Source organism: Misgurnus anguillicaudatus, chromosome 17, assembly GCF_027580225.2.
Source record: "Misgurnus anguillicaudatus chromosome 17, ASM2758022v2, whole genome shotgun sequence".
Taxonomy (NCBI): domain Eukaryota; kingdom Metazoa; phylum Chordata; class Actinopteri; order Cypriniformes; family Cobitidae; genus Misgurnus; species Misgurnus anguillicaudatus.
In genome coordinates this window covers 20,611,291-20,637,730 of record NC_073353.2, presented here as the reverse complement: position 1 = coordinate 20,637,730, position 26,440 = coordinate 20,611,291, and the positions used below count along the sequence as shown (strand labels likewise).

Below are 26,440 nucleotides of genomic sequence, written 5' to 3'. Positions count from 1 at the left end.
GGAGACACACTTCTGTAAACAGTCAAGCTAATCAGAGCAACTACACTGAAACATTACATGTCATTGATATTCAACGAGGCTTACTGTTTGATTCTTTTAATATTTTGCTAAATGGTCGATAACTGTGTCAAAATTACAACATAAAATATGCTCACTGTTGGTCCATATGTTTAATCAGATGTGTCCATCTGTTGTTCCCACATCAATGAACATCAAAAACCACCCTCTTTCAATTAAAGATGCATGAACATCTGTTTAGGTGGCACTTCAAGTTACTTGCATTAGTAGCTATGTAGACACATACTGTTATTGTACATTAATATAATAAACATTACCCACTGGCCTTTATTCTCTGTGGGGGGAAAGGTAATAATTAAATTTATGCTCATACTTGCCTTTTGTGAATTTTTTAACAAGCTAATAAACAAACAGACAACATAGTCATTAAAAACGTTATTTTTTACATTCTGCCACCTGTTGGCAATAAAGAAAATGGCTTTTATTTTGAAAGTATAAACTGATGCGGTCTCCAACCTTTTAACAGCCGTTTCTCAATCCGAAGGCTGCAGCCTCCTGAGGGCGCATTTCCAGGCTGTATACGTCATCAATACCGTCTTATTTTAAGATATTAACAATTATAAAGTTGACTATTATTCATAGTTAATCGTAAAGTGTTGTAGTATGCTTATGACTTGCGAATGTAATGCTCAGTTAACGTAAATAAACCAGGCTTGATGACGTATGCAGCCTGCATATGCGACCTCTGCAGGATGCACCCTTTGGATTAAGAAACGGCCTATGTCTCCAACGGGGTTCCCCCGTTTAAAATTTTTATTTATTAAATATTTTTCATATTAGCTTTGCCTCTTTATGTATGTTAACATTTTAAACAATGATTAAACATGTCAACAAAATTAAATTAAATCAACAAGTAAAACAAAAACGTTTAAGTAGACTATATATAAAAAACTCTTGTGGTAACCCTTGCTCACAAAAAGGTTGGTGACCCCCGGTCCAGATATTTTTTTATTAAATTAAATTAAATATAAAATAAATACTCGAAAGTCTTGATAGCTTTTTTATTCATGGGATCCCTAATATTGTTTATGTACAGATTTTTTTCAGTCAACGAAATCATAAAGTGTAGTGTTTTATGAGAAAACTTTCATTTATAAATATAAAATTGGGTCATAGGTTTAATCATTATTAAATTAAAAAAATCACTTTTTATCTTCAAAATAATCAGTAAAGGCAAAAGGAAGTGTTCAGAGACGTCAAAAGATGCATCACCTGTGCAGTTGCTGTAATGTACAGTAGGTGGTGCTACTATTACTGATGTGAAAGACAAATAAACGAGAAGAAGAAGTGTAAGCAGAGGCAGAAGGCAAGCATGGCGTATTCGGCGAGAATTGGCCCTTCAATATTGAGCAGTGATCTGTCACAGCTCGGCAGGGAGTGTGAGAGGATGATGGAGTGCGGTGCCGATTATCTGCACCTTGATGTTATGGACGGGTGAGAAATAAAGTTTATACTTCCGCTTATAACTTTTCTCACCTCTATGACCTGGCCCAAAAGCCAGCTTTCCAAGCATCAGTGTTAAAATGTACATAAATAAATAGGCTTAAAGTTCACAGAGTCATTCATTGATAGAAAACCTGTTGGTAAAATGTGTGAAAGGTAGCTAACTTCATATACCTGGCCAATATTGCTAGGGAGAAAATATAGTAACTTCTTGGTCAGTGTTTTTATTATGCATAAGTAGTATTATTATGCTATGTGTATTTTATAATGATGATATTATATTCACTTATATGAGGTGTGACTTGCATGAATTTTAGCTTTAAGCATTGATTTTAAATGAATCACGTGACACGTGTTGAATCTCTTACCTTTTTATTTACCCTGTTTGCAACTTCTTAAGGCATTTTGTTCCTAACATAACATTTGGTCATCCGATGGTGGAGTGTTTACGACACACTATTGGTCCAGATCCATTTTTTGGTGAGTTACAATTTTGCAAAACAGTATTTATTTATTTTATTCGAGTTGCACACAGTCTCCCCCTTTTCTGGCTGTTTGTCTTCAGTAATCTAATCTGAAGTCTCACATGACAGAGCTTAAGGTTCATACATTGTGGTCAATGTTCAATACTTTTCTATAGATAAATAGCTAAAATTTGTAAATTAATTAAAAAAATATATATTTTTCTGGCTTCTGTAATGTTGTCATGCTCAATCTAGATTAAAGGTGCAGTGTGTAGATTTTAGCGGCATCTAGCAGTGAGTTTGTGAATTGCAACCAACGGCTCAGTCCACCATTCACCGAAACTAGCTACAGTAGCCGCCAAAGGACAAACATGTTGTTGTACAGTAGTGATAAAACGCGCTCTGTACAGTAGTTTGTTCGTTTAGGGTTACTGTAGAAACATGGTGGCACAAAATGGCGACTTCCATGTAAGGGGACCCGCAGTGTATGTAGATAAAAATGGCTCACTCAAGGTAATAAACACATAACAGTTCATTAGGTAAGGTCTTTGATAATGTAGTTTATATTATATAATGTATATTATATTGCATTTATGTCAAGAGATCCTTCAAAAAGTTAAACACTGCACCTTTAAGTAAACATTACCTGTAGGACAATCATGGTACCATTGCAGTGTTCATAACCGTATCATGTATTTTTGGAGATATTTTTGCTTACCCTTTGCCTTATTGCAGACATGCACATGATGGTGTCCAGGCCAGAGCAGTGGGTAAAGCCCATGGCAGCAGCAGGGGCAAATCAATACACTTTCCACATAGAAGCTACGGGCAACCCTGGCAACCTCATCAAAGAAATCAGAGAGAGTGGTATGAAGGTCTGTGAACGAGAGCACTTTTTATTTATGATGTTCAGGGAATGTTGTATTCTGACCAGATGCATGCCTTGTTTCATTGCTTTAGCTCCCTCTACTGATTAATAGAGGAAGTTACAAATAAATTGGGCTGTGAGTTGTCTTAATAATTGTTTTAACATTTAGACAACTTGTTCAATTTGTTTACTTGTTTTATTTTTCAATTCATTTATAATCAACATTATTACACATTTATCTTTATTTTTTTATATATCGTATTTCATATTTGATGCAGGTTGGTCTGGCCATCAAACCTGGAACGACAGTAGAGGAATTAGCACCATGGGCTGGACAGATCGATATGGCTCTTGTCATGACAGTAGAGCCAGGCTTTGGTGGTCAGAAGTTTATGGAAGATATGATGCCAAAGGTACGTGGGTCTGTGCATGCCGGTGTAACTAGTTTTAGACCACAGTAGTGGGCATTAAAGATGCCTGTGTGTCTTCACAGGTGAGTTGGTTGAGGAGTCAGTTCCCATCTCTGGACATTGAGGTGGATGGTGGAGTTGGCCCAGACAGCATTCATAGATGTGCTGAGGTACAGTACATTTCAAGTTTAAATAAATAAATAAATAAATGTATAACCTTATTTGAAAGCAACATTAAAAAGACTTTAAATTAGCTTTCAATAAATATTTTAGGTTTGTTATAGTTTTGCATAAACAGCTGATTTTCTTCATACACACCAGTTAGTTATATTTCATTATATGTTATATATATATTACTAAACACACAGTTTTATTGAGTATCTGGTTATTAAAACTCCAAGTTGTTCTTTCTAGGCTGGAGCTAACATGATCGTATCAGGCAGTGCAGTGGTGGGCAGTGATGACCCCCGCTCTGTAATCGCCCTCCTCAGAAACGTTGTCAGCGAAGCCATCCAGAAGCGCTCTTTGGACCGTTGATCATCTCAACTTTTTACCTTGATCCATTTACAGTCACCACTGATATTCAGCATTGCTCCCACCTTTGAGATTCAGATTTAATCTACAGATACATGGTTATTGAGAGTTCAGTGGTGCTTGTGAATGGACGTGACTCGGAATAGGATGTGGATTTATTTACACGTCTAGAAACCCTGCAATGACTCTTGTTTGGATTCAACAGGCGTTTTAGATCTTTATCACCTCAAAGGAACTGCTCGAGTTCAGACAGAATGTCTCGGTTGTCTCCCCAGTGACAACAATTTGACCATTCCTCTCTTAATGAAAGTCATTTGGTTTGTCTGTCAAATTAAACAAAATTCTTTTATTTTTCTTTATTTGTTTCGTTTCTTTAATGATATCAGTCACAGTGTGCATGACAGAAGATGGTTACACTGTTAATGATAAAACTGCTGATGCTAAATTTTATTATAACAATTTTGCATTCACCTTTATGAACGGGTTCGATTGATTGTTAGTTTAAGAATGACATGCAATAGAGATGGTTTGTTGGTACTACAGTATTTTCGCTGCAGGTCATGATGGTTTATATGAATTTTCACTGTTTATTGAACATTCCATCAAACATTTATTCTACTTTAAAAGGTTTCAATGGGCTGTTGTCTGTCTGTTCTGGTGATCATGTGACCAATAATAAACATAGGAGTAACACAGCAAGATGTTTTAGACATTAATGTGATCATGTAAGGCTGCATCTCTATAATTTTTAATCATACATTATTGTGTGATGTTAAAGTCAAATGTATTTGAGTGAATGAGCAGATGTTGAATGAAAAACAATGCTCACAGAACATAAGCAGATTCTTGATTAAATGTGTAATTATATTTGATTTTTTCAGTCCACAGCCCTGACCTCAGGATAGCAGGACCTGTGTTTTACGAAATAAGATCCTTCACCTCTTTGTGTCATTCTTCGCCCAAATCTCCCAACAGGCCGTATTCCTCTACCTTTATACCATAGGGCATCAATGTTTGGATCTAATAAGCAATAAGAGAAAAAATAAATAAATGGTATTATAAACTAATACAACAATTGTCTGTATATTGCAGTGACAAAAATATGATAAATTATTTTTCTGGTACATATTTGCAAGGAAAATATTTTTTGTTTTAGTGTGTAGAATTGCACCTCTTATCTCTGCTGAACGAAGTGGCAGATCATTAAGAGATTTTGGCTGTGTAAGACACATTAACATCATGAGGATACCCAGCAGAGCGCACAGCTTTAGAGCCATGGCAGCCATGTCTCTGTCATGAAAAATATAAGAAGAAATGTATAAATAGTGAAAAAATGAATTTGTTATTATCCTGTAAAGAAAACGTTGCTTAAAGGGATAGTTCACCCAAAAATGAAAATTCTGTCATCATTTACTCACACTCATGTTATTACAAACCTGTATACATTTCTTTGTTCTGATGATTACGAAGATATTTTGAGGAATGTTTGTAACCAAACCGTTCGTAGACCCCATTTACTTCCATAGTATTCTTTCTTCCTACCACAGAAGTCAATGGGGTCCACGAATGGTTTGGTTACAAACATTCCTCAAAATATCTTCCTTTGTGTTCATCAGAACAAAGAAATTTATACAGGTTTGTAACAAAACGAGAGTGAGAAAATTATGGCAGAATTTTCATTTTTGGGTGAACTATCCCTTTAAGTCAAAATTGAGAAAGTATTGATTATACACAAATATACTTGCACTATATCCCACACAGGTTTCTGTGGTCGGTGTATTGCACAATTATAAATCATGAACATGATAAAGTTTTGCCTAAAAAATATGTAATATATCACTAATTAGGTTTTTGATAATTAAACTTGAAATAAAAATATTTTGAATTTAAAAATTAAGCATCTACACAACAACGTTTTAGATATTATATATTCACACTTACAGGACGTAGTGACCTCTTGTTGTGTCCAGCTCCTGTTATTTGGTCCCAAGTTGATGAATATAGGGTCCTTTAGTGCAGAATACTTCGTCTCTTAAGGGCAGCAGCTGATCTTGTGTTATCTTGAGTATAAAAGGAATCTGAGCAGCTTTCTTTAGATTTTCTCTGAGGATGTTCTTCAGCCTGATTTATTAATATATATGTCCCCTGTGGGAGGGTGAATGATACACACAAACATCATCGCTCTAAAGATCCAGGAGTAGTATTATAGCATGGTAGATATGCATGGAAACTACTTAATAGTATAGCATGTAAACACAATGCATGTAATAATGCAAAAACCAAGTTACAGACTGATTTTGTTGACACGGGAAAATGAAATGGAAAACAAATTTGTGTAAGGTAATATTTAATTTTGAAGAAATACATAAACATTTATAATACATGAAATAATCAAATACAAATGTTTATGTAATATACATTACATTTAGTATGTAAAAACATGGTTCACTAGAAATAATTCTGTTACATATAATGACATTTAGATGAATAAATAGTAAAGATAGAAAATTAATTAAGTAAGATACTGTATGTGCAAAAGTCTTTTTTGTTGTTTTAGCAAATGTCCATCCATATTTATTTTTCACTCTTTCTCAAGATACAAACAGAAAATACAGGAAATATGTACACAAAAGTAAAAAACAAAACAATTTTATGAACTAAATGTCTTCTTCAGGCATTAGTCAGTATTTATTGTGACCTCTCTTGGCACGAAACACATCTTGAGCTTTTTTGAGGAGACTGAAGTCCTGAAGTCATTTGATTAGAATTAGAAATTAGGATTTAATTTCATTTAGTTTTAAGAGATCCTGCAGCTGCCTGCTATTGCTCAAGTGGAAGGAGAGTTTACCCTAAATACTTCAGTTTGTACTTTTATACAGTTTTTAATACTACTGTTACGACCCCAGATGAAAGTCAAGGGGAAAGGGGGTCGGAAACATTATCATTTATGAAAGGTGTGGAGCATTAAGAAGAAACCAAGCAAACAGTATTGATGCAGTGCAAAATAAAGCCGTATGTTTATTTACAGTATTTACAGTTTGTATGCAAAAGTGAGAAAAAATATATACAGTGTACTTATCATTAGCATATACAAAACCCCACATAAAGGAGAGAGGGATGAGAAGGGACATGGGCGGCGGCCAAAGGAATGAAAATAACAAACAAAAACCCCGTCTGACTTTGATTAGCCCTTCTACGCTGACTACACCATGAAAACAAAGTTTTACGCAGTGTTTACGCGTCACGTTTGGTATCAGCTCGGGTCGCTTGGAACCCCAACCGAGGTGGTACGAAAAAAAGTATCGGGTACTACGAAGTGATCCCAATGGAAAAGCTCCCAAAAGTAAGCTGACCCGACCCAAACTAAACCAAACCGTGGGGTACTATGCGATGGAAAAGCGCCAAAAGAGAGGTTCTTCAGCGTCCAGGACGCCCTGACTAATCTACGCTCTCTAACACAAAAATACAGTGGGTGGTGCTCGCCCCTTACCTAGTGTGCCTAATACAGTGGAAAACAAACTGCGTGTGCACGATGTATATCGCGCGACATTCTTACCTGTCCACTTCCCAACCACAGACATAAAACAATAAAGAAAACTCGAGTGGGGGAACAACACACTATGGACAGCAACGCAACAGACAATATCAGAGCACAATATCAGAGCGCGTTCAAGAGCTCGCGCCGTTGGTCTGCCGCACTCTTTTATTCACCTTATTCCGCCACGCCCCTTTTTAATTCTTCGCTCTTCCGCATTTTGTCAACCGACTTCCGCTGCTAATCTGGCACAGTGCATTCGGTGGTTAGTTTGGTGGTTAGAAGATTGTTTGTAGTTCACTATAACTTTAGCGAAATGACAAATATCGCTACTGCTGTAAATGTTTTAAATTAGGAGCACGGTTAAAACTTCATACGACGCTCAGATAGTCTTTTATTGTCCCATCAATCGTCTCGTGGGTAGACGATATGAAGCGGCCGCGGCAAGTAACCTGGCATATTTAATTACCTCATCCTGTCAGGAGTTGATGGAGCAGCATCGAAAATTATTAAAAGTATGTCTACCAATATTTACACAGTGATTTCGTCTTTTTTTTTTATAGCAAATGTGCACCTTAGCCAGTCCAATAACTATTTCGTTTTTATGTGGTACCATGATAGAATTCATTTCAAACTTGCCAACACTTATTTCTTCAAATCAGGAGACTTAAATCCTTTTAAGTGGAATCTACAAAGCTCATATATGGTTTAAGAAATTCCTTATAGATAATATCTGATCACACTGTAAAGGTTTATATAACTGCATGGCAGGTTACATCTGATCACATAGTAAATGTTTAATATAACTGCATGACAGGTAACAGCTGATCACATAGTAAATGTTTAATATAACTGCATGACATGTAACAGCTGATCACATTGTAAAGGTTTAATATAAATGCACAACATCTGATCACATTGTAAAGGTTTAATATAATTGCACAACATCTGATCACATTGTAAAGGTTTAATATAAATGCACAACATCTGATCACACTGTAAATGTTTAATATCACTGCATGACATCTGATCACATTGTAAAGGTTTAATATAAACGCACAACATCTGATCACATTGTAAAGGTTTAATATAAACGCACAACATCTGATCACATTGTAAAGGTTTAATATAAATGCACAACATCTGATCACACTGTAAATGTTTAATATTACTGCATGACATCTGATCACATATGAAGGTTTAATGTAGCTTTACAACAGGTAAAGCAAGACCACCCTGCAATAAATTAAGACACAGCTTTATCTGAGTCATCAGGAGCTGATCCCAAGTGTTTATCTGGAAGCTGTTGGTGTATGTACTGGTAAAGTGCTTGGTGACTGTGTAATGGATGCAATATCAACTCTGTGTAAAGCTGAACCAAAGATGTTTTTTTCTCAGTAGAGATTTGTACATTTGTGCCAGCTCAACACATTGAAGCAGTTTCTCGGACAGGGTTTACAGGATTAGGATTTAATTATATTAGGACATTTTAGTTTTTACAAACAAACCCTACAAAAAAACAAGACTGGTGCGCATCTTGTGACAAAACAATGACACTCATATATGTTGAGGTATGTCAGTAAAAGGTGTTTTTAAATTATTGTAGCTCAAATATGCATTTTAGCCTGGGACCAGCATAAGCCCTGTCCGGGAAACTGCACCATTGTTTTCCCATATCAGATGTAGGTTGCTTCAGGTTGAGTTGTGATTTTAAAGTGTAGTTGTGGTCAGAGACGGATGGATTGTGTTTCTGCATCACAGTTTAGGAACATGTTGATTGTATCATCCTCACAGTTGTCCACTGCATCACTACACATCAATGCATCTGTGAAAACAATATAACCATAAAAAGTTTTATGTTAGTATTTAAAATAAACTTGCATCATGAGAATTAATATATAAATGGCACCCATACTTAAACAGAACAGTGTTTAAGAGAGAGATGCATTAAAAAGAGACAGTAACATTATACACACAACCTTTAACTTCAGTGTTAAATAATACGTTGTTTAATAGGTCATTATCAATATCTGAATGAGAAATGAACTGACATTCTAGCATCTGAAATCTCAGTAACTTGTAGGAATCACGTGGGCTACTGTAAGAATGCAATGTACTATAATATCTCGTTGTACTATCGTAAATATAAAAATATAGGTGGACAATTAAAACCATTCAAATAGTTGCATTTTATAAACTAACGTTACTGATCTTAAGTGTATTTGTAGAACGGACTTCACAAATCTAAGGCGAACGAGCACAAAGTTAGCTAAGATAGCTTACCTGAAACTGGCCACCTTTTCAACACCCGGCGTGGTTTAAAGTTACCGGAACATCGTAGTCGAACCTTGGGATAAGGGTATTCCTCAGTTGGCTTAAAATTGGTAAGAAAGAAACATAAAGGCGCTCGAGTGAGCTTTTTAAACTTTAACGCGTCGCCTTCAGTCACTGCCTCAGCTGCTCATCGTCTATGCGGCCGGAAGAACGTAGACAAAATGAGCGAAATGGCGCCGCCCTTGTTGTCGTGAAAAATAAGGTGAATAGAAGAAGGATGGATGTGATTGGAGATGACGTCAGAGGATCACCGGTAACAGACAGAAGGCCAACCAATGGCAAGACTCTGTGAAAGTAAAAACAAGACGGAGAGAAAAGAGGAGAAAAAAAAAAAAAAAAAAAGCACAACAGCAGCCGTAACAACTACATACATTATTCCTGTATTTTCTGGTTGTATTCTAATAAAGAGATTGAGAAATAATTATATATGATCACTATACAATTGCAAAAACAACAAATCTAATGGTAGCATGGTGGCCTAAGACTTTTGCACATGCTGTATATTAATCATAAAGTGAATGTGGGTTATATTATAAACGTAACTTTCACATAAGATTTTTAACAACAGTAGTTAATAAGTATATTATAAAAACGAAGTTGACGTTTTTATTTTTAGAAATTAAAGAGCATGTTTATTTTATATATAAATTACTTACATTAAAAATATACGTTTTGTAATATTTATATGCACTGGAAGCTTCATACAAATAAATTGTGAGTGTGGGTCACAGTATGCCTTGTGTAAATATATTCATGTTTTGTGGCTTTATTCTATCATGGCCCACTAAAAATATTTGAAAGAGTGAATATGCTTGCTTCACATGATGCTCAGCTTCCGTAAGGATCTTGTTTCATTGCTGGCTCCTTTAAGGAAAGCAAAAAGAGACACTTATCCTCATCATCATGTCTGTGAAACAGATGTAAATGTGATAAAAACTGACCAATGATACAAAGGTTTTTGGTGACCTTTTGAAAAGACAAGATAAGCAATTCAATTTATTCCATTAAATCTCGCATCATAACCAAACTACAACATTTTCTACGGTCTCTTTTATGACCACAGGAGGTAAGCAGTTTGTTTGTTTCAGAAGATAAGCAGGGGACCTGACTGATATCAGTTTCATGCACTGCGTATCTTTCAGCAATTATAACAAGGAATAAAAATACATTTGTGAGGCTAAAATGCCAGCAATAAACACAAAACTTACTCTTGGCCTGTTTATAAAAGGGACACTCCACTTTGTTTGAAAATATGCTAATTTTCCAGCTCCTCTAGAGTTAAACATTTGATTTTTACAGTTTTGGAATCCATTCAGCTGATTTCCGGGTCTGGCGCTACCACTTTTAGCATAGCTTAGCATAATTCATTGAATCTGATTAGACCATTAGCATCATGCTAAAAATAACCAAAGAGTTTCAATGTGTCTTATTTAAAACGTGACTTTTCTGTAGTTACATCGTGTACTAAGACCGACAGAAAATTTAAAGTTGTGATTTTCTAGGCCAATGTGATTAAAAGTGGTAGGCTACCGCCAGACCAGGAGATCGGCTGAATGGATTCCAATATGGTAAAAATCAAATGTTCAACTCCACGGAAGCTGAAAAACGAGCACACCCTCACAAAAGTGGAGTGTCTCTTTAAGCTTTATTGTGGTTTGATTTAACATTATCATGTACATTAAAATAAGCTCAAGCCCTTTGCTTTAATACAACACTAAGATGGCTGAAAGAACATGAAAAAGTTGATGAAATCCTGTATAAAAAAAAATGATATTTACTCACTCCTTGGAAACTCATGCAACACCTTTGATGGCTGAAGACTTGCCTGCACAAAAGAGAGATCAGAATGTTGCTTTTTTTGCAACAAGAAACAGCTTTTTTACACAAAAAATCTATTAATCAGATTCAGCTCATATGGCAAACATATGTTTCCATGTAGTGTGCTGAAAAAACAAAAAAGGAAATAATATTGTGGAATATGATATAATAATAATGTAATATAATAATGTAGTTGTGTACATACCCGTCTGCGGGAGGTCACCTCTGTCATCCTTGCAGCGCTCAAAGCTGCCATTCTTTTCTGAATGTCTGTAACCTACAAATATAGCAACCAGCTATTGTTACTGTATGTGACAGCTGCAGCATATGGGAAGTGTATAAGATATTTAAACTAAACCTTTGAAGGAAAAATAAATGGAATCAAATGTTAATGTTTAGACCAGTGGTTTTCAATTCCAGTCCTCGGGCCCCCCCTCCCAGAACATTTTAGATGTCTCCATATATAAAACACCTGATTCAGTTTATCAGCTCGTTAGTGTATTAATTAAGGAGCCTGATAAATAAAATCAGGTGTTTCATATAAGGAGACATCTAAAACATTCTGGGAGGGGGGGCCCAAGGACTGGAATTGAAAACCACTGGTTTAGACTGAATGCTGTACCCCGCATTGAGTGCTCTGGACACTGGCTGCTGCCATTGCTACTTTACTCTCCAGATGTGACAGCTCACAGCTGGATGTGTTACAGAGATCAAAGGGACTCAGCCTCCTCTGCTTTTTAAAAGATTTATCAACATCCGCCTTTACTTTCTGTAGTGTGCACAATGAGAAACATACCAGAAATAATAAAACATTAAAAACATCGGATTGAGGACTGCGCAAAATGCAAGCAAAATACATTTTTATGTAATGTTGATATGTAAAATAATCACATAAATACATATTTAGTGGAGAATGCATGTAATGTTTGAATATACTTACCCACTCTTCTGTTTCAACCGGCCAATTGTGTCTTCCAGGCCTAAGTTCTGTTAAAGATCCATATGCGATTGTAGAAGAGTAAACTGCTCCTTTCTCTGAAGAATTTTCTGATTTTACAGCATCATCTTCATCAGAAGAAACACCTTCGTCACTTATTTTGTCAGCAAGTTCATCAAGTTTTTTCCTGAGCTCAAGCTCCTCTAGGTCAGATAGATCCTCTTCATGTTGTTCAGCCTATGGGAGAGCAGAATAGCTGAATTTAGGCTACTGCAAAAATTGCCTAATGTCCAAGAAGGAAACAATCTTAGGTAAAGTAAATCACTTGAACTATTTTCAATTTTACAATTAAAAAATGTGGGTGAGATGCTAATTTATTTATCATGGACTTATGCGGAAATGTTTGCTAAACTGTTTCTCTTTTTCAGGACCAAGAAAATACAGGATGCTAAACAGCTTTTTTAAAGCAGTAATAAACACATGAAAACATATGCATCAAAAAAATTAAATATCCTGTTGACTTTGCAGTTATAATTACTAGAAAATGACCTGTTTTGTTGTTCCCTCACTCACAGATGACAACATATTCTGCTCCAGACGGCTGAGAAGAGTCTCGATTGCTGATATACGCTTTGTGAGCTCAATAATCTAGTGTCAAAGAGAAAAAACACACACATCTTTTGTCAAGTCAGGTATACAAGATCTTTGGTCTTATCAGAATTCTGCACATTAGTACAAAAGTCACATTAGTTGACAAACTTGTCAGTAGATCAGTACCACAGTTTTATCATGACCGTTATGATTTTACCTGAGGACCATCATCTGGTGAAGGCTCCCTTTGTAGGGCAGAACTGCATATGACAGAGTCCTCATCTGAGTCATCTGGACTGTAAGAAAGCTCCCGGTGAAGGTAATAGTTAGTGCTGCCCGCTGAGGAGATGCTCATTTTAGAAAGGGAACGAGGTTGTGACATCCTCTGCTCGGTGTGTGTGTAGTCATCTACAAACATTAACATAAAACATTTTGCATATGTACTGTCTCATATACAATATGTTGTTGCTTATTTTGGTGCCGGTCTCTCCGCTGGGTCTCAGCTTAAAGGTATATCGTTTTTTCTTTTTCCGGGTGGATCATCAAATAGATGAATATTGACGTCAATCACTTGTCTTCCGCCATTTTGAGTACCTGAAGTGGTCGCAATAGAACTATAAGCTATGCCTTTAATATGTTGAGCATCAAAATCGTTATTTTTACAACACTAAGAAGGCTCCACACAACATAATACTTTAGTTACTTAAAAGAAGGTTTTGAACAACTGACTTTGGTTGTTTGTTCTAGCAGCGGACAGCGGCTGGAAGAACGCATCAGGGATCGAGTAGGCATCACACCCTAACCAAGATATTTTCTTTAAAGTAGCGTTTCATGACAGTAGAGGTGCGAAATGTTGTCTTTCATAACCCTTTCCCATACCGTAAGAATCATAGACAGTAAAAGATAAGAAATCCGTTAATCGTAGCAAGCTAGCCAATGCTTGTCAGTAGCCTACTGGTACTCGGTAGGTACTCAAGATAGCGGCATGACGTAAAAGGTCACATGACTGATTTTCATCTATTGGTCATCCTAGTTGTCAATCATTCTGGTGATATGTTTACGTAATGCCATTGTACGTGCTTGTCCCTAGGTTCACTTACTGCACATGCGCACTTTCAGGTGTATATGTGGTGACCTACGGTTTCTGCCATTCTTTGAAGCTCACATTCTCACCGTGTTTTTTCAAAACGTCTGAGGGTCGCAAGAGAAAAAGTGTTTACAAATTGTATGACAAGACGAGAAAGGCCTCTGAAGAAAGAAACAAGACCAGAGTGTTTTTGGGAGAATATTTCACATGCTGGCGTGCGCTAAACGCACAGGTTGGGCTTCCCACTCATTCCTCAGTCACGAAATTTCTACTTGACAGGTAAAGTCTGGCATGGTATTTGGAGAAATCCATTTAATATCACTGCTAGTAAAAGTTGATGTAAGCTATGATTAGCGATGCTAGTCCTGGCACAAGTCACGAACCACGCAGACACGGTAAACATCTTAATGTATTAGCCATGCCGACAGCAACTTGTAAACAGAGCGTGCACGAGAAGAACTAGGCTTGTGCATGCTCTCTCGTGCACACATTTAATAGGCGTTCCCTCTCGGGAGCAGGTAGAGTGTTGCGCAATTGCGTGGGCGGTTATTTTCTAAAATTTGGGAAAATCTTCTGCTATACCTTTTTATTTGATTTACAGAGTAAAGGTCAACTAGCATGACGTCTTACCAAAACGAGAATGTCTGTCCAGATTTCTCTGGCTGATCTGAAACATGTGGTTATTTCTGCCATGAGTTCCATTCTCCAGGATCTGCCTAAAGGTTGTGCTGCAGCTCTCTTCAGTTACTGAGCCCCTACTTTGAGTGATTTTCTCCTGGTTACCTGCATTCTGCAAGAATCATAATATATACACATACAGTGATGTTCATAAATAACCTGAATTTAATTGAAAGTGTAATGTTTTTAATAGGGAATCAATAAGGATCTATTTATAGAGTTACATATTTCACTGAACTGTTACCAGAAATCAAAGTCAATCTCCTTTGAAATTAATAGCGACTGAAAGATTTGAAATGCATTTGAAAGATTTTGTGAACTATACATCTGTTACCAATTTAAATATGGCCCTATTAGAATCAAAAGAATTTATGTAGAAACTAATTCTGTCACTTCAAATATGTCTGACTAATTTTCAGATGATGAAGAAAACATTAACATTTCACCACAAAGTCTTATCAGTGTTAACAGTCAGAACACTTTTCAGAATTTGTTTAGCTCACTGGATGGATAAATAGTTCATTATCACAGCTCTGTCTTTTCAATTTTGTGATCTAATGCATTTTCCATGACTATGACGTTTGGAAGACACAGCTCAAAAGGTCTGAATACTTGTGACATTAGATGTGTAGGAACAAAAAATACAAACCATAAAGAAATCAGGCTGAGAATAATCAGATTTCTCAATGCCAAGATTAAAATCGAGAGGGTCAACAGGGAGCAACCGTCTGGCTTTTCTTGTCTTAAAGGATAAAGAAGAAAATGTTTGATAAAAAAAATCATCAAATCTACTTACTGCAAAACTACTTAATAAATATGTGGCATTATTCTAACAAACTATTCCTACGTCCATCAAATTGTATTATTTGTTAAAAACAAGGAGTCAGAGTATTAGATTTTAAACATTATCATTGTCAAGACAGATCACATGTTATAATGTTCGAAATGAAGCAATGAGAAGAATCCATTTACATTTTACACTCTTAGAACGGATGTGTTAAAAACAACACATGTTGATCTGGGACACTAAATGCGTTGTCCCAGAATCCACCCATCTCTGTGTTGTTATTGAAACAACACATTTTGTGTAACTTTTCACACAACTTGTGCTTTATTTGAACACAAATTCAACACAAAATGACACACAATGTGTTAAAATTACGCATAATTTGTTAAAACCTTAACACAAAAAGATTTCTAAAAAATTAACACATCCTTTCTAAGAGTGTACATTATGCATTTAGCAGACACTTTAAACCAAACTGACTTTACAGTGCATTGAACAACATTTATTTATATAGCTAATTTAAAACAACCCTTATTGACCAAAATGCTATCCACTCTCATATTACTCAATAGAGAAAAAAGAAACAAAAACACATCAAACATTGACAAATACACTAAAAACACGTTTCTCAAAGGTAATGTATAAGTCAGACTTCACCACTATGTGCACTATCAGCAAAATCAATCTATATTCAATCTATACTTTTTATTTATTTTGTTTTTTAGTATGTTAGTTCCCGGATTGATCGCATTTGCAAATGCTCTACCATTGAGCTACAGCAGTGCTTCTCAATTATTTTCTGTCACACCCCCCCTAGGAAGAAGTAAACATTTCGCGCCCCCCCAACTCTCCGCCGCGACTTTAAATAGTATAATTTGTCTATAAAATTACACATCTGCAAAGCATTGTATGCTTATTAACATTAAAGAAAACACAAAAAAGAAATATCAATCAACTTACAACAAAGAATAACTTTTTTAACATTGTTTTTAGTCTGTAACAGAAAAGACTTAAAATGCATCAATTTGCCTGAAATAAAAAAATCTATCCTTATTTACAGTATATTTTTTGACCATTTGATACTGAAAAATTAAATTAAATATAATCAATAAATAATAATAAAAAACTCAAGGGGCTTATCAGCGTGTTTGGGTTGTAATGTCTTTAAGTGACGGTGCAAAAAATCACTTCCTGAAAAAGTATTTTTCCCGGGGTCTCACGCGCCCCCCCTGGTGTCGCTTCGAGCCCCCCCTGGGGGTCCCGCCCCACTATTTGAGAAGCACTGAGCTACAGGAACACAAGTATATAGGGTATGCACGTGACGTCACCTTCAGCGAAAGTGACTGCGGTTGCGCCCACTGAGTGGCAAAAGACAGAGTGTCAGAATGAGTGTACAGTGTAAAATCAGCGAAAACACGAGGAAAACGCGTCTAAATTGGAAAAAGCTGTTGTGTGATAGACTGTACTAACAGATTAACAAGAATTCGGAGCTATCGTTTTACAGACTGCCAAAAAACACAGAAAGGAGAAGTAAATTGATCGTTTATGTCAACGTCCACAGACCACAGGTGGGTTGATAAGTTGCTAGGGTCACTATCAAGCAGAAATTACAAAGTATTTTTTCAAGTATTTGTATTTTATCAGTGTTTATCTTTGGAAAACATACATTCCAAAGCATATTATCATAACTTTTACTCAATAACATTTCATAAATACAAGTTTTTGTTTTACATTTAATATTTAAGTACATTAACATACTTTTACTCAAGTAAAAGTACACAATTTTAATGTAATTAGGTATTAAATACATTTTAATATGCAATATTAAAGAATACACAGTATGATTCTATGCTTTAGAATGTAGTGAAGTAACATTTTTACCCAGACAAACACCCTAATAAAGCACAGATGCTTGGAAAATGTTACTAATGTAACTAAGTATTGTCTATCAAGTCCCACTAAATTCAAGTTAAGCTGATCAGTTTTATTGGCATTTTCGCAGCATTCGCTATGAAAACCAGCCATTTTGTTGAATGTTTGCCACTCAACAGGACGGGTTCCGACGTGGTCACGTGGAAAAGTGACGTCAATGCATACCCTCTATAGACAAGAATCCAGTACATAAGTAATCAATTCATCTGTTCTGACAATTTATTCTACAAACTAAGACCACCAGAGGGCAATCTCTTACTACACAAGTCTTGCTTCTGACTTTTCATTTCCACTAATTCCTCACTAAACCTTACCAGGCTGAAGTGATGTCTGTCTGCACTCTTAGACTGTTCATCATCCAGGCTATACAGAGAACCAGCTGTGTGCAAGAAGACAAAAATAAAGCCATTCATCTTTTGATCTCAGAATTTTTTTTAGTGCAGTTATTTTTTTACACTGTCAGAAAAGAACTTTTAAAAAGTACAACTTTGCACCTAAAGAGTTTATATTAATACCTCAAAAGTACATATTGGTACCAAATGTATAAATAGCTGTACCTAAATGGTACACTTTTTAGTTGTTTACAAAAGGGAAATAATGTGTTTAAAAATGTTTCACCCCTACTGACATTTTGTTCTTGCTTCCTGCCTAAATAAACTAATGAAATTTGAGAGCGGATGCTGCTGTATTGTTTAGGCATACGGTATGAAAGACTTGAAATGTTTAAGACTGCATGACATCAGCATTAACAATGTATATATCACAGAGAAACAGGATTTGTTTGAACTCACTGTGAACTTCAGGCATGCTGTGCATGTCATCGCCTTGAAGCTCTGGATGAAGGAAAGCGTTATCAGCAAGAGATGAAAAGATAAAAGAAAATAAGTGACAGAAATTAAACACAAAAATTCTCAAGCAGAAACCCAAATAACTGGGGGATTAAACAATGACATTAACTAACAAGCTTCTATTTAAAACTTTTCCGAATTTTATTTTCATCACAAGTTAAATATGATCCGTTTAATTCTGAAATCTTTTTGTGATCTTTCTCTGTTTTGGGCCATTTATCTAATTTGTCCTAAGCAGCAGCGTTTCCTTGCATGACCTCCAAATTCAGGACAGAGGAAGCTTGAAAATTGGTTTGAAAGAGATAAACTTGAGTCAGGCACAGACAGAAATAAGACATGTGACTCTATAAAGGAGTAAATCACATGGTTGACTCAGCCGAGCCAATTCACTCTTTCCCTCCAGATCCCTCCACTAAATACTTCAAGGTTATAAAGCCCACTCTCCTCTGAGCTCTACCTTAAGATTCCTTACAGGAATTTAGGGAGTTGCTTTGCATTTCACACTTTGTGGCACTTCAAGATTCTGATAACACTTTAAGATGTGTGGATCAATATCAAATTGGTCATCTGTAGAATTGCTTGGTTTCATTTCAAAAATGAAGTTCACCTCTAAGGTCAGTTTGAGAGCAGGTACGATCACTGTTCAGACGCTTCAGAAGCAAATTCATGACCTTTGCACTGCCGAAACGTTTGAAGCGAGAGCGCACATTCTCGTGAAACCACTCCAGTGTGCCAATCTTGTGGATTCTAGGAAGAAAAGCAGAAAACTAATTATTTTCAACCATCATAGTATACTATTCGCAATTGTTTTCATTTCTACTGAAAACACCCTTAAAGGTGCAGTGTGTAATTTTTAGAAGGATCTCTTGACAGAAATGCAATATAATATACAAACTACATTATCATGGGTGTATAAAGACCTTTTTATAATGAATCGTTATGTTTTTATTACCTTAGAATTAGATGTTTTTATCTACATGCACGTGGAAGTCGCCATTTTGTGCCACCACGTTTATAAAGAAGCCCTTAACGGACAAACTTTTTTGTCTCCGACGATTACTTTTTTTACGGTGGAGGCTACTGTAGCTTCTCTATGAGTTTCAAAAGCGAGGGGTGAGCAGTGGGCTGAGCTGTTGGTTGCAATTCGTAACCTCACCACTAGATGCCGCTAAAATGTACACACTGCACCTTTAAACTGATTTAAAAGACTGTGTGAGATCATATTTATTATTTTTGCGTGGGTTATTTGTTTGACACGAGGTCTATTTGTGGAAACCACATTTGTGTTTCTGTGTCAAGCATGCATGGTCTCACCTGGCCATATGGCATGCATCACAAACCCAACCGCAATCCTTTTTGGTAAATCGGCTGCAGGACTTGCAGACGGAGAGCTTGCAGTCCAGACAGTGGCGCTTGCTATTGACAAGGAATTTGAAAGGATGTAGACAGCGGATGCAGAGGGAATCACTGAGTTTAGGCTGATATTCCAGAAGTTCTCTCTTTGTATCTTCTTTCATTATTTTGTTCTTCAGTTCCCTACAAGTAAAAAGATGGTGTTTTATGTTGTTAATAGCAACAGTTTGAGAAGAGAATGACACATGGGATACCCTGCCCTAGGGTCTAGTGTTCTCTAAAAATCCTCCATCTTTAATGTGCCAAATTCTCAAGCTCCATGACCAAAAGGAATGGCCTTCAAGCACAATGACCTCTCTGTATCACAGCTGTGACGCATTATAAATGGGACATATAAGTCATTTCTAAATCCGCTCCTCTTAAAAAACAAGCAGTGCTCTTTGCTCCACATGTTGAACGATTATGAGCTATTTGGCAGAGGGTTGAAAGCAATTGAGCACAGTCATGTGAATCTGTCTGTATGAGTCACAAATATAGCATTACGACATAATCAATTTGTGCACACATGGGAAACTAATATGTATCAATGTGATATTTGTGAAGCCAGTAATCAATTTTTGTTTAAACTGATTTCTTTTTCTATTTTGCTATCCAATGGTAAATGCAATAAACAAGCATACCACTAAATAATAGCTTTCTATAGCTTTCTCAGCTGTCCTGAGGTCTGTGACATTTTCACCCATATACATAACAGTGTGTCTGATTTGGTTTTAAGACCATGTGAATATACAATACATTATAACTGGTCATAAACATGACAAATTATCAAAATTACGAAACTACCTAGCTTTATGGGTTAACATTACATTAAACTGTCATGTGGTTGGTTTTGACATTGGCTGTCATGAGGCCATTATAAAAATTTAACTTGTTGCTAAAGGGGCAATAAGTAGGATTTACCCTCATCTAGTGGTGAAATTGTATTTTGCATTTAAACGAATAGTGCTCTCTAGCGCCTCGCTTTTACAAATGCGTGTTGCTACTACGATAGCTGTTATGTTATCACTGATCTCCTTGTCCGTTTCAGGTAGTTCACGTGTTCTGAACGAAAATGCGTTGTGGAAACACGTGGCTAGTGCTTTTTGTCCCTCTCTGCTATTATAGTTTATCAGTATGGCGGAACGACATGGAACCCTCCTTGGACTGTCCCGTTTAATGTAAGTAAAGAGAAGAAATTCTAAGCTTACAAAGAAAAGGCAGATTACTGGCAGAGGTCATTTGACACCGACGAGGACATATTTATGAATAAAGATGTTGGTTTTGATTAATAAAACACTTAAAGCAACACTAAAGAACTCTGGCTCTTTGCTCCCCCTACAGGTTAGAAGCGTAATTGTTCATTACCACTATCGTAAATACTGCAGAATAGCTGGCTCTGATTGGATTGTAGATCTGCCGTAAAGCAAGTTTTTGTAGTTTTCACTCGAACTACAGGACTGCTACCCGACGGTTGGAAACTTCTTTAGTGCGGTTTTGGCCGATAGAGGGCTGCAAAGCGAATGTGAAAGTGCCATTCACCCTGGTTTGTGTGGATGAACCACTGAAACTTTTTGGGAAACGTTATTTTAAGGTAAAAAAAACCTCTTTGGTGTTGCTTTAAAACCCTACTTACTGTCCCTTTAAAATATCATTAAGTGTTAATACTCTGTCAAATAGTTTTATATTAGCGTCATAAATATTTTTCTTGACCTCAAATACAGTGGTACAATTTAAATTTGTCATTAAAATATAATTAAGTGTTAATACTCTGCCAAATAGTTTTATAACAGCATCATAAGTATTTTTCTTGACCTCAACTAGTGGTATAAATTAAATTTGTCATTAAAATGTCATTAAATGTTAATACTCTGCCAAATAGATTTATAGCAGCTTCATGAATAGTCAGGTTTATGTCAAGTTATCATAACAAAGACATCTCAAACAATGTCATCTTTGCATTAAAAATTACATAATTGAGCCGATTACACTTAATAACAGTTGTCATGAATGTGCATAAAATCTCCTTTATCTTCATGATACTGTTATTATTATGAAGGTGTCATGTCAGTCTTATGAACACCCCTTCAAATAACATGTTACCGAAGATTTTTAGCTAATTTAACATTTGTGAATCATCTGCTTTATAGCAATGCCAGTCTGTGAGCTGTGCATAAATGAATGTAACACCACGTTACCATATCAAGTTTCCAGGGAAGGAACTTCTTTGTATTAATCTTAAGACTACAACAAAGTTTCCGTTGGGCTACTCTGAGTTAGTCGTGAAAATCTTTGCTCTCAGACTATGAGAGAATTGAGGGAAAATGTCATGTGATGTTATACTGAGACAAATCCTATTACCTCCTTTAAAATGACTGGAATTTGGAAATACATGGACTCTTTCGTGTGCACTCATTCGTTTGTAATGGGGTCAGTGGCAACAAAACTAAAAACAAAACTTGATTTTTAACGAACAATTAAATCAAGTGCAAATCGAAACACATCAGGACTAAACATCAGACAGGTAAAGCAATGGCTTTTACATGCTCTTTAGAAATGTATAGAAATTCAGTTCTGTCTGTAATGTTATGATTGGTTACAGATTCAGACATTAGTGACACAAGGTTACAACATACATTATATAATGATGATTTATTAATTTACAAGACTGCTAAATTAAACCCATTTTACAGTTCACCATTTCAATAAAAATTAATGTGACTGACAAAAGCACAACCGAATATACAAAATTAATCAATACTAAAACTGAAGAGTATATCAATAAACAACCTTGTGTCCTAAATCTGTCGTTTTAGGATTCATTTAAAAGAATCTCTGCTGTAAATTAGAATAACTCATAAGAAATTGAAAACCTTTTCAGTGCGTCTGACATGTTTTCTTGTAAATAAGCATTTTCTTTTCAAACTCTAAATTAATTCTGCCATCAAACTGTTATTTCTTATTGAACCGAGGCTGGAATTAAGCAGATTTTTTGTGAAAATATTTGATAAAGGTATAATATATACTAAGAGCATGGCGTTTAGAGGCTTTTGCATCTGAGCTCCTCAATTCTCTCCAAAACAGTTGAGATGACACTAAGCTAAGTGCAAAGGAACTGTGCCTGAAATACATATTTTTAAGGACTATAAATAAACCAGACACATTTCACAGATTCCAGTTAAATGATAAAGAAAACAGAAAGCCAGAACGTTTCCCTTTATCCAGAAATACAAGCATCATTTTAAACAATGTCAATGGCCAAACAAAACCATCAATGCATACTGTAGCTAAAAATTGCAGAATAAAGTTGGATAATTTTACTCTTATCATTTGGGAACAAGTACTGTATGTTACTGAAACAGGCTCTGGATGCTTAAATCAGATAGCAGTCTGGTAAACGAATTGAAAGAATTCACGATAAACTATTACACATGCAAAAAATTGTAAAAATGTGAAAAAAGTGATTATAGATCTCTCACCCTAATCTCTCCTCTTCTTTTTTTCGCAGGTTTAAGTCTCTCTGGATCACCTGCCACACATGCTTGGCTTCCTCATCCGTCAGCCTGGACACATCCAAAATCTTCACATCTCCACTGCTGGGCAACATCTCAATTCTAATCTGTTAAAGCCTTATTTATTAAATGCTTGCACTCAGAAAGTAAAAACAGATTATATTTTTTATTATCAGTTCATCAGTCATCGAGTATTGACAGACAAAGGAATGAGTTTGCCAAAAAGGATAGAGCACCAATCTGTCCAATGACATAAACATATTATTGAGTTAAAATCAGTAATTTAATGTATTCTTATATGATTATTTGAGTGTTCGCAGACTGCTGCGGCTGAAAGTATTTGTTTAAGTACTAGCTGAACATCTGTCAAATCCCATTATCTTTATCCCATCCATTGTCTGAATGATGTTTCCAACTTTCTTTCATAATGACAGACTACAAAAACTTAATTATAAGTCTCTTCTCAGCTTAGTTAAAACAACAAGCCTTAAAACCAAAGAATGCTGATATACTGAAAGGTTTATTTTGATGTTTAAACTTCAATTGTGGACTTGTACTGTATGATGCTTGTTTGTTTTCTCAAAAGATCTCACATGAGACTGAGACTACGAACATTTGTTTGTTGAACCAAGTGTAAGAAATAAACAAATTTAGCTCTTATATTAAAACTAGTATGATGTTTCAGTGGTATAAATGCTCATCGTCATAAGGATCATCTTGAAAAATCAAATGTTTCAATATAAAGTTTTAATAAAGATACATTTACAAACAATTTACAAACTGAAATGTCGGTCCTTTATACCACTCAGGTTATTATAGTTTACTTTATACTGTAAGAGTTATATTTATTTAACTGACATGGTTCACCAAACATTTGTGCTTGGACTTAGAGGTCGGAATAGCGGAAAACCTTCAAGGTAATGAAAAGTAACACTGCTGTCATTTCCAATGTACTTCTTAATTAAAACAACAGTATAAATATGCAATAAAAATATTAGACGATGTATTAAAAAGTTGTACCTGAAGTTTGATTTAGCAGCCTGTTGTACTCCAGTGGGACTTCAGCTTGCCAATTTCAGGCAAAAAATCAGACTGCTGTGTTTCTCACATGTCCAATTAACCGTGGGACTGGGAAGGGGCAGAAAAATATTTAAACCCCACCTCAGTGTTCCTCATGAAAGATCTTATTTAATCCTTATATTGTCTTTAGCAAAGGCTGAACAAAATGTAACATCTGTATAACATTTCTAATTTCTTGACATATATTAGCTTCTGTGTTTGAACCTTCAAAAACACCCATCACATGACTTTTTTTTTTAAATGCATGAAAAACTATTAATTCTTATCTGGTGGTGACACTGATTGAATTAGTGTATTTTGCGACATGGAAAAAGGCAAAGCTTAAGCTCTTTTGTTCTGAAACAATGAAACATCTGCTGCTTATTCAAGCCTGAGCATCTTAGTGTAAATATACTGTACCTTTGCATACGGTGGTTGTGTTGAAGGCCCATTCTATTAAGTATGACGCAGTATAAATGTCAGATGATATCTGCAAGTAGCTCCGAACTTAAAAATATCTATACATATAAATATTAAGTTGGAGTTGGGATGCTATGTTAGCATATATAACCGATGACTACCTTTGACCGGTAGGTGACTGAATTGGTAGCAACCACAGCGCCCTCTGCTGTCAAGAAATGTAACCACAAATTAATTACTAGGTTAAATAAAATATTTTCGATTTTTTTTGTGTGTGTACACGATTTGTGTTCAATTGCATTCATGTATTTTATGAAATATATATATTTTAAAAATCTATGTTTTGTGATCTCACTGACAGCCTCGGTTTCATCCGCGTCCGCGTTCAATATGGCAGCTAAAGTATTCGGTGAGTCCTGTTTATTTTGTTACACTCGAGATTTAGCCAGTCATTTCTATAAATCTTTCCTTCTCTCATTATTTCTTTTTTTAATATATTCAAGAAACGAAATAACATCACATAAAGGTAATTGCGTTAGGATGTTGCATCAGGAACCTGTTTTTTGTTTTAATTGGTATTGGCACTGACAAGAAAGAAACGCCTATCAACTAGACAAAACATTAGGAAATTGCAGCATTCCTTACAAAAGCGGCTGAGCACATGCCAGCTGACACAGAAAGGGTCTTGTGAATAAGGATGGTGTTGTCATGAACTGTGATGGTCATATTCAGCCTTCACCTGCAGACCAAAAAATAGGTCATCAGCTTTAAGTTTTTTTTTTTTTTTTTTTTGAAATAATGCAACCTGCAGCAGCCCTGATCCTCAACTGCTGAGGGCCATTACTTTTTTAATGTTTTATCCTGATCTATTTTTATCTCCCCGTCTTTCCTATTCACACCTTGTTTACACACAAACATTTCCATTTGAGCTGGAAGTGTGAGATGCGTGTGAGATGTTTTTCAAATAAACATTAGGTGTGGTTATTTGAAATCATGGAAATTCTAACTCCAAAACATATGTCTTGGAAAGATGTGTACGATGTTCAAATACACAGAAAGTTTTAAACAAGGCGCATGTACAAGTTTTACAGCTCTTTCAGTCCTCAGCAGTGTTAAGTTTTTTTTATGATCTTAACATTCCATCATGCCAGTTTTACTGCTTTCCATCCATGAATATGTATTTTGAGGTGTTAGTCATTGCGGCATTGGAGTCATGGTTACTAGGGTCCGAATTTAAGACAGCGGACGTCAGTACAGGACACCCAGTGAGATTTCAATAGAGTTCATTGTTCAGTTTGATTGGTGAGTCAATGAAGCAACCAGTGATGGTTAAAATGTGGCTGCTGTTGGCAGCCGGGATGGGGGATTTGATGCATGGTAAGCCGTTAGACCAAGAACGGCCAAGAACTTCCTCAACGGTTACTTTTATTGTATTAATGTAAAACAGCTTCATTTTTATAGGATTCTTGGGCTGTGATCAGCAGTGGGATGCATGGAAGCTTTTTCTTAAAGACGGCAACATCCAATAAGTAAATGAAGGTCTTGCTGCGTTGAGAAAACAAAACCTTACAGAAAAAACATAAATTTGTCTTTTTTTCAGATGTGATCAAATGGTTCTGGCCTATTTTTGTGTGAATCTTATGTAAATTCCCATGTACATTTCCAATCGATCACACGTTGACATGTTTTTAACATGTTTCTAGGTGTGATCAAATG

The 26,440-nt window shown here is 35.8% G+C and overlaps 2 protein-coding genes and 1 long non-coding RNA gene across 5 annotated transcripts; 1 reads left to right on the top strand and 2 right to left on the bottom strand.

Moving 5' to 3' along the window:
* Positions 1-1,327: 1,327 nt before the first annotated feature.
* Positions 1,328-4,151, top strand: rpe (ribulose-5-phosphate-3-epimerase). 2 transcript variants are annotated; one of them, XM_055215976.2, is made up of 6 exons: positions 1,328-1,512; positions 1,922-2,001; positions 2,721-2,860; positions 3,132-3,266; positions 3,347-3,433; positions 3,678-4,151. In XM_055215976.2, exons 1-6 carry the CDS (start codon positions 1,391-1,393, stop codon positions 3,798-3,800), a joined length of 687 nt encoding a protein of 228 aa, XP_055071951.1. In that variant the 5' UTR covers positions 1,328-1,390; the 3' UTR covers positions 3,801-4,151. The 2 variants fall into 2 exon arrangements, with proteins under 2 accessions (XP_055071951.1, XP_055071952.1); XM_055215977.2 differs by lacking the exon at positions 1,922-2,001 and having other exon boundaries at positions 1,337-1,512.
* A 4,328-nt stretch (positions 4,152-8,479) lies between these two features.
* On the bottom strand, positions 8,480-10,030 carry LOC141350263 (uncharacterized). The gene is made up of 2 exons (XR_012358330.1): positions 9,616-10,030; positions 8,480-9,157 (listed from the first exon to the last, which is right to left on the bottom strand). It is a non-coding gene; the product is annotated as an uncharacterized lncRNA (long non-coding RNA).
* Positions 10,031-10,034: 4 nt separating this feature from the next.
* mlphb (melanophilin b) lies at positions 10,035-24,997 on the bottom strand. Of its 2 annotated transcripts, XM_055216338.2 has the most exons (16): positions 24,725-24,997; positions 24,266-24,373; positions 23,213-23,296; positions 19,659-19,880; positions 18,952-19,091; positions 18,288-18,329; positions 17,811-17,875; positions 15,427-15,519; positions 14,730-14,889; positions 13,230-13,420; positions 12,971-13,069; positions 12,425-12,658; positions 12,107-12,253; positions 11,690-11,761; positions 11,449-11,491; positions 10,035-10,530 (listed from the first exon to the last, which is right to left on the bottom strand). In XM_055216338.2, the coding sequence occupies exons 4-16, from the start codon at positions 19,859-19,861 to the stop codon at positions 10,484-10,486; spliced, it is 1,536 nt and encodes a 511-aa protein (XP_055072313.2). In that variant the 5' UTR covers positions 19,862-19,880; positions 23,213-23,296; positions 24,266-24,373; positions 24,725-24,997; the 3' UTR covers positions 10,035-10,483. The 2 variants fall into 2 exon arrangements, with proteins under 2 accessions (XP_055072313.2, XP_073711256.1); XM_073855155.1 differs by lacking the exons at positions 24,266-24,373; positions 24,725-24,997 and having other exon boundaries at positions 23,213-23,345.
* Positions 24,998-26,440: the final 1,443 nt, after the last annotated feature.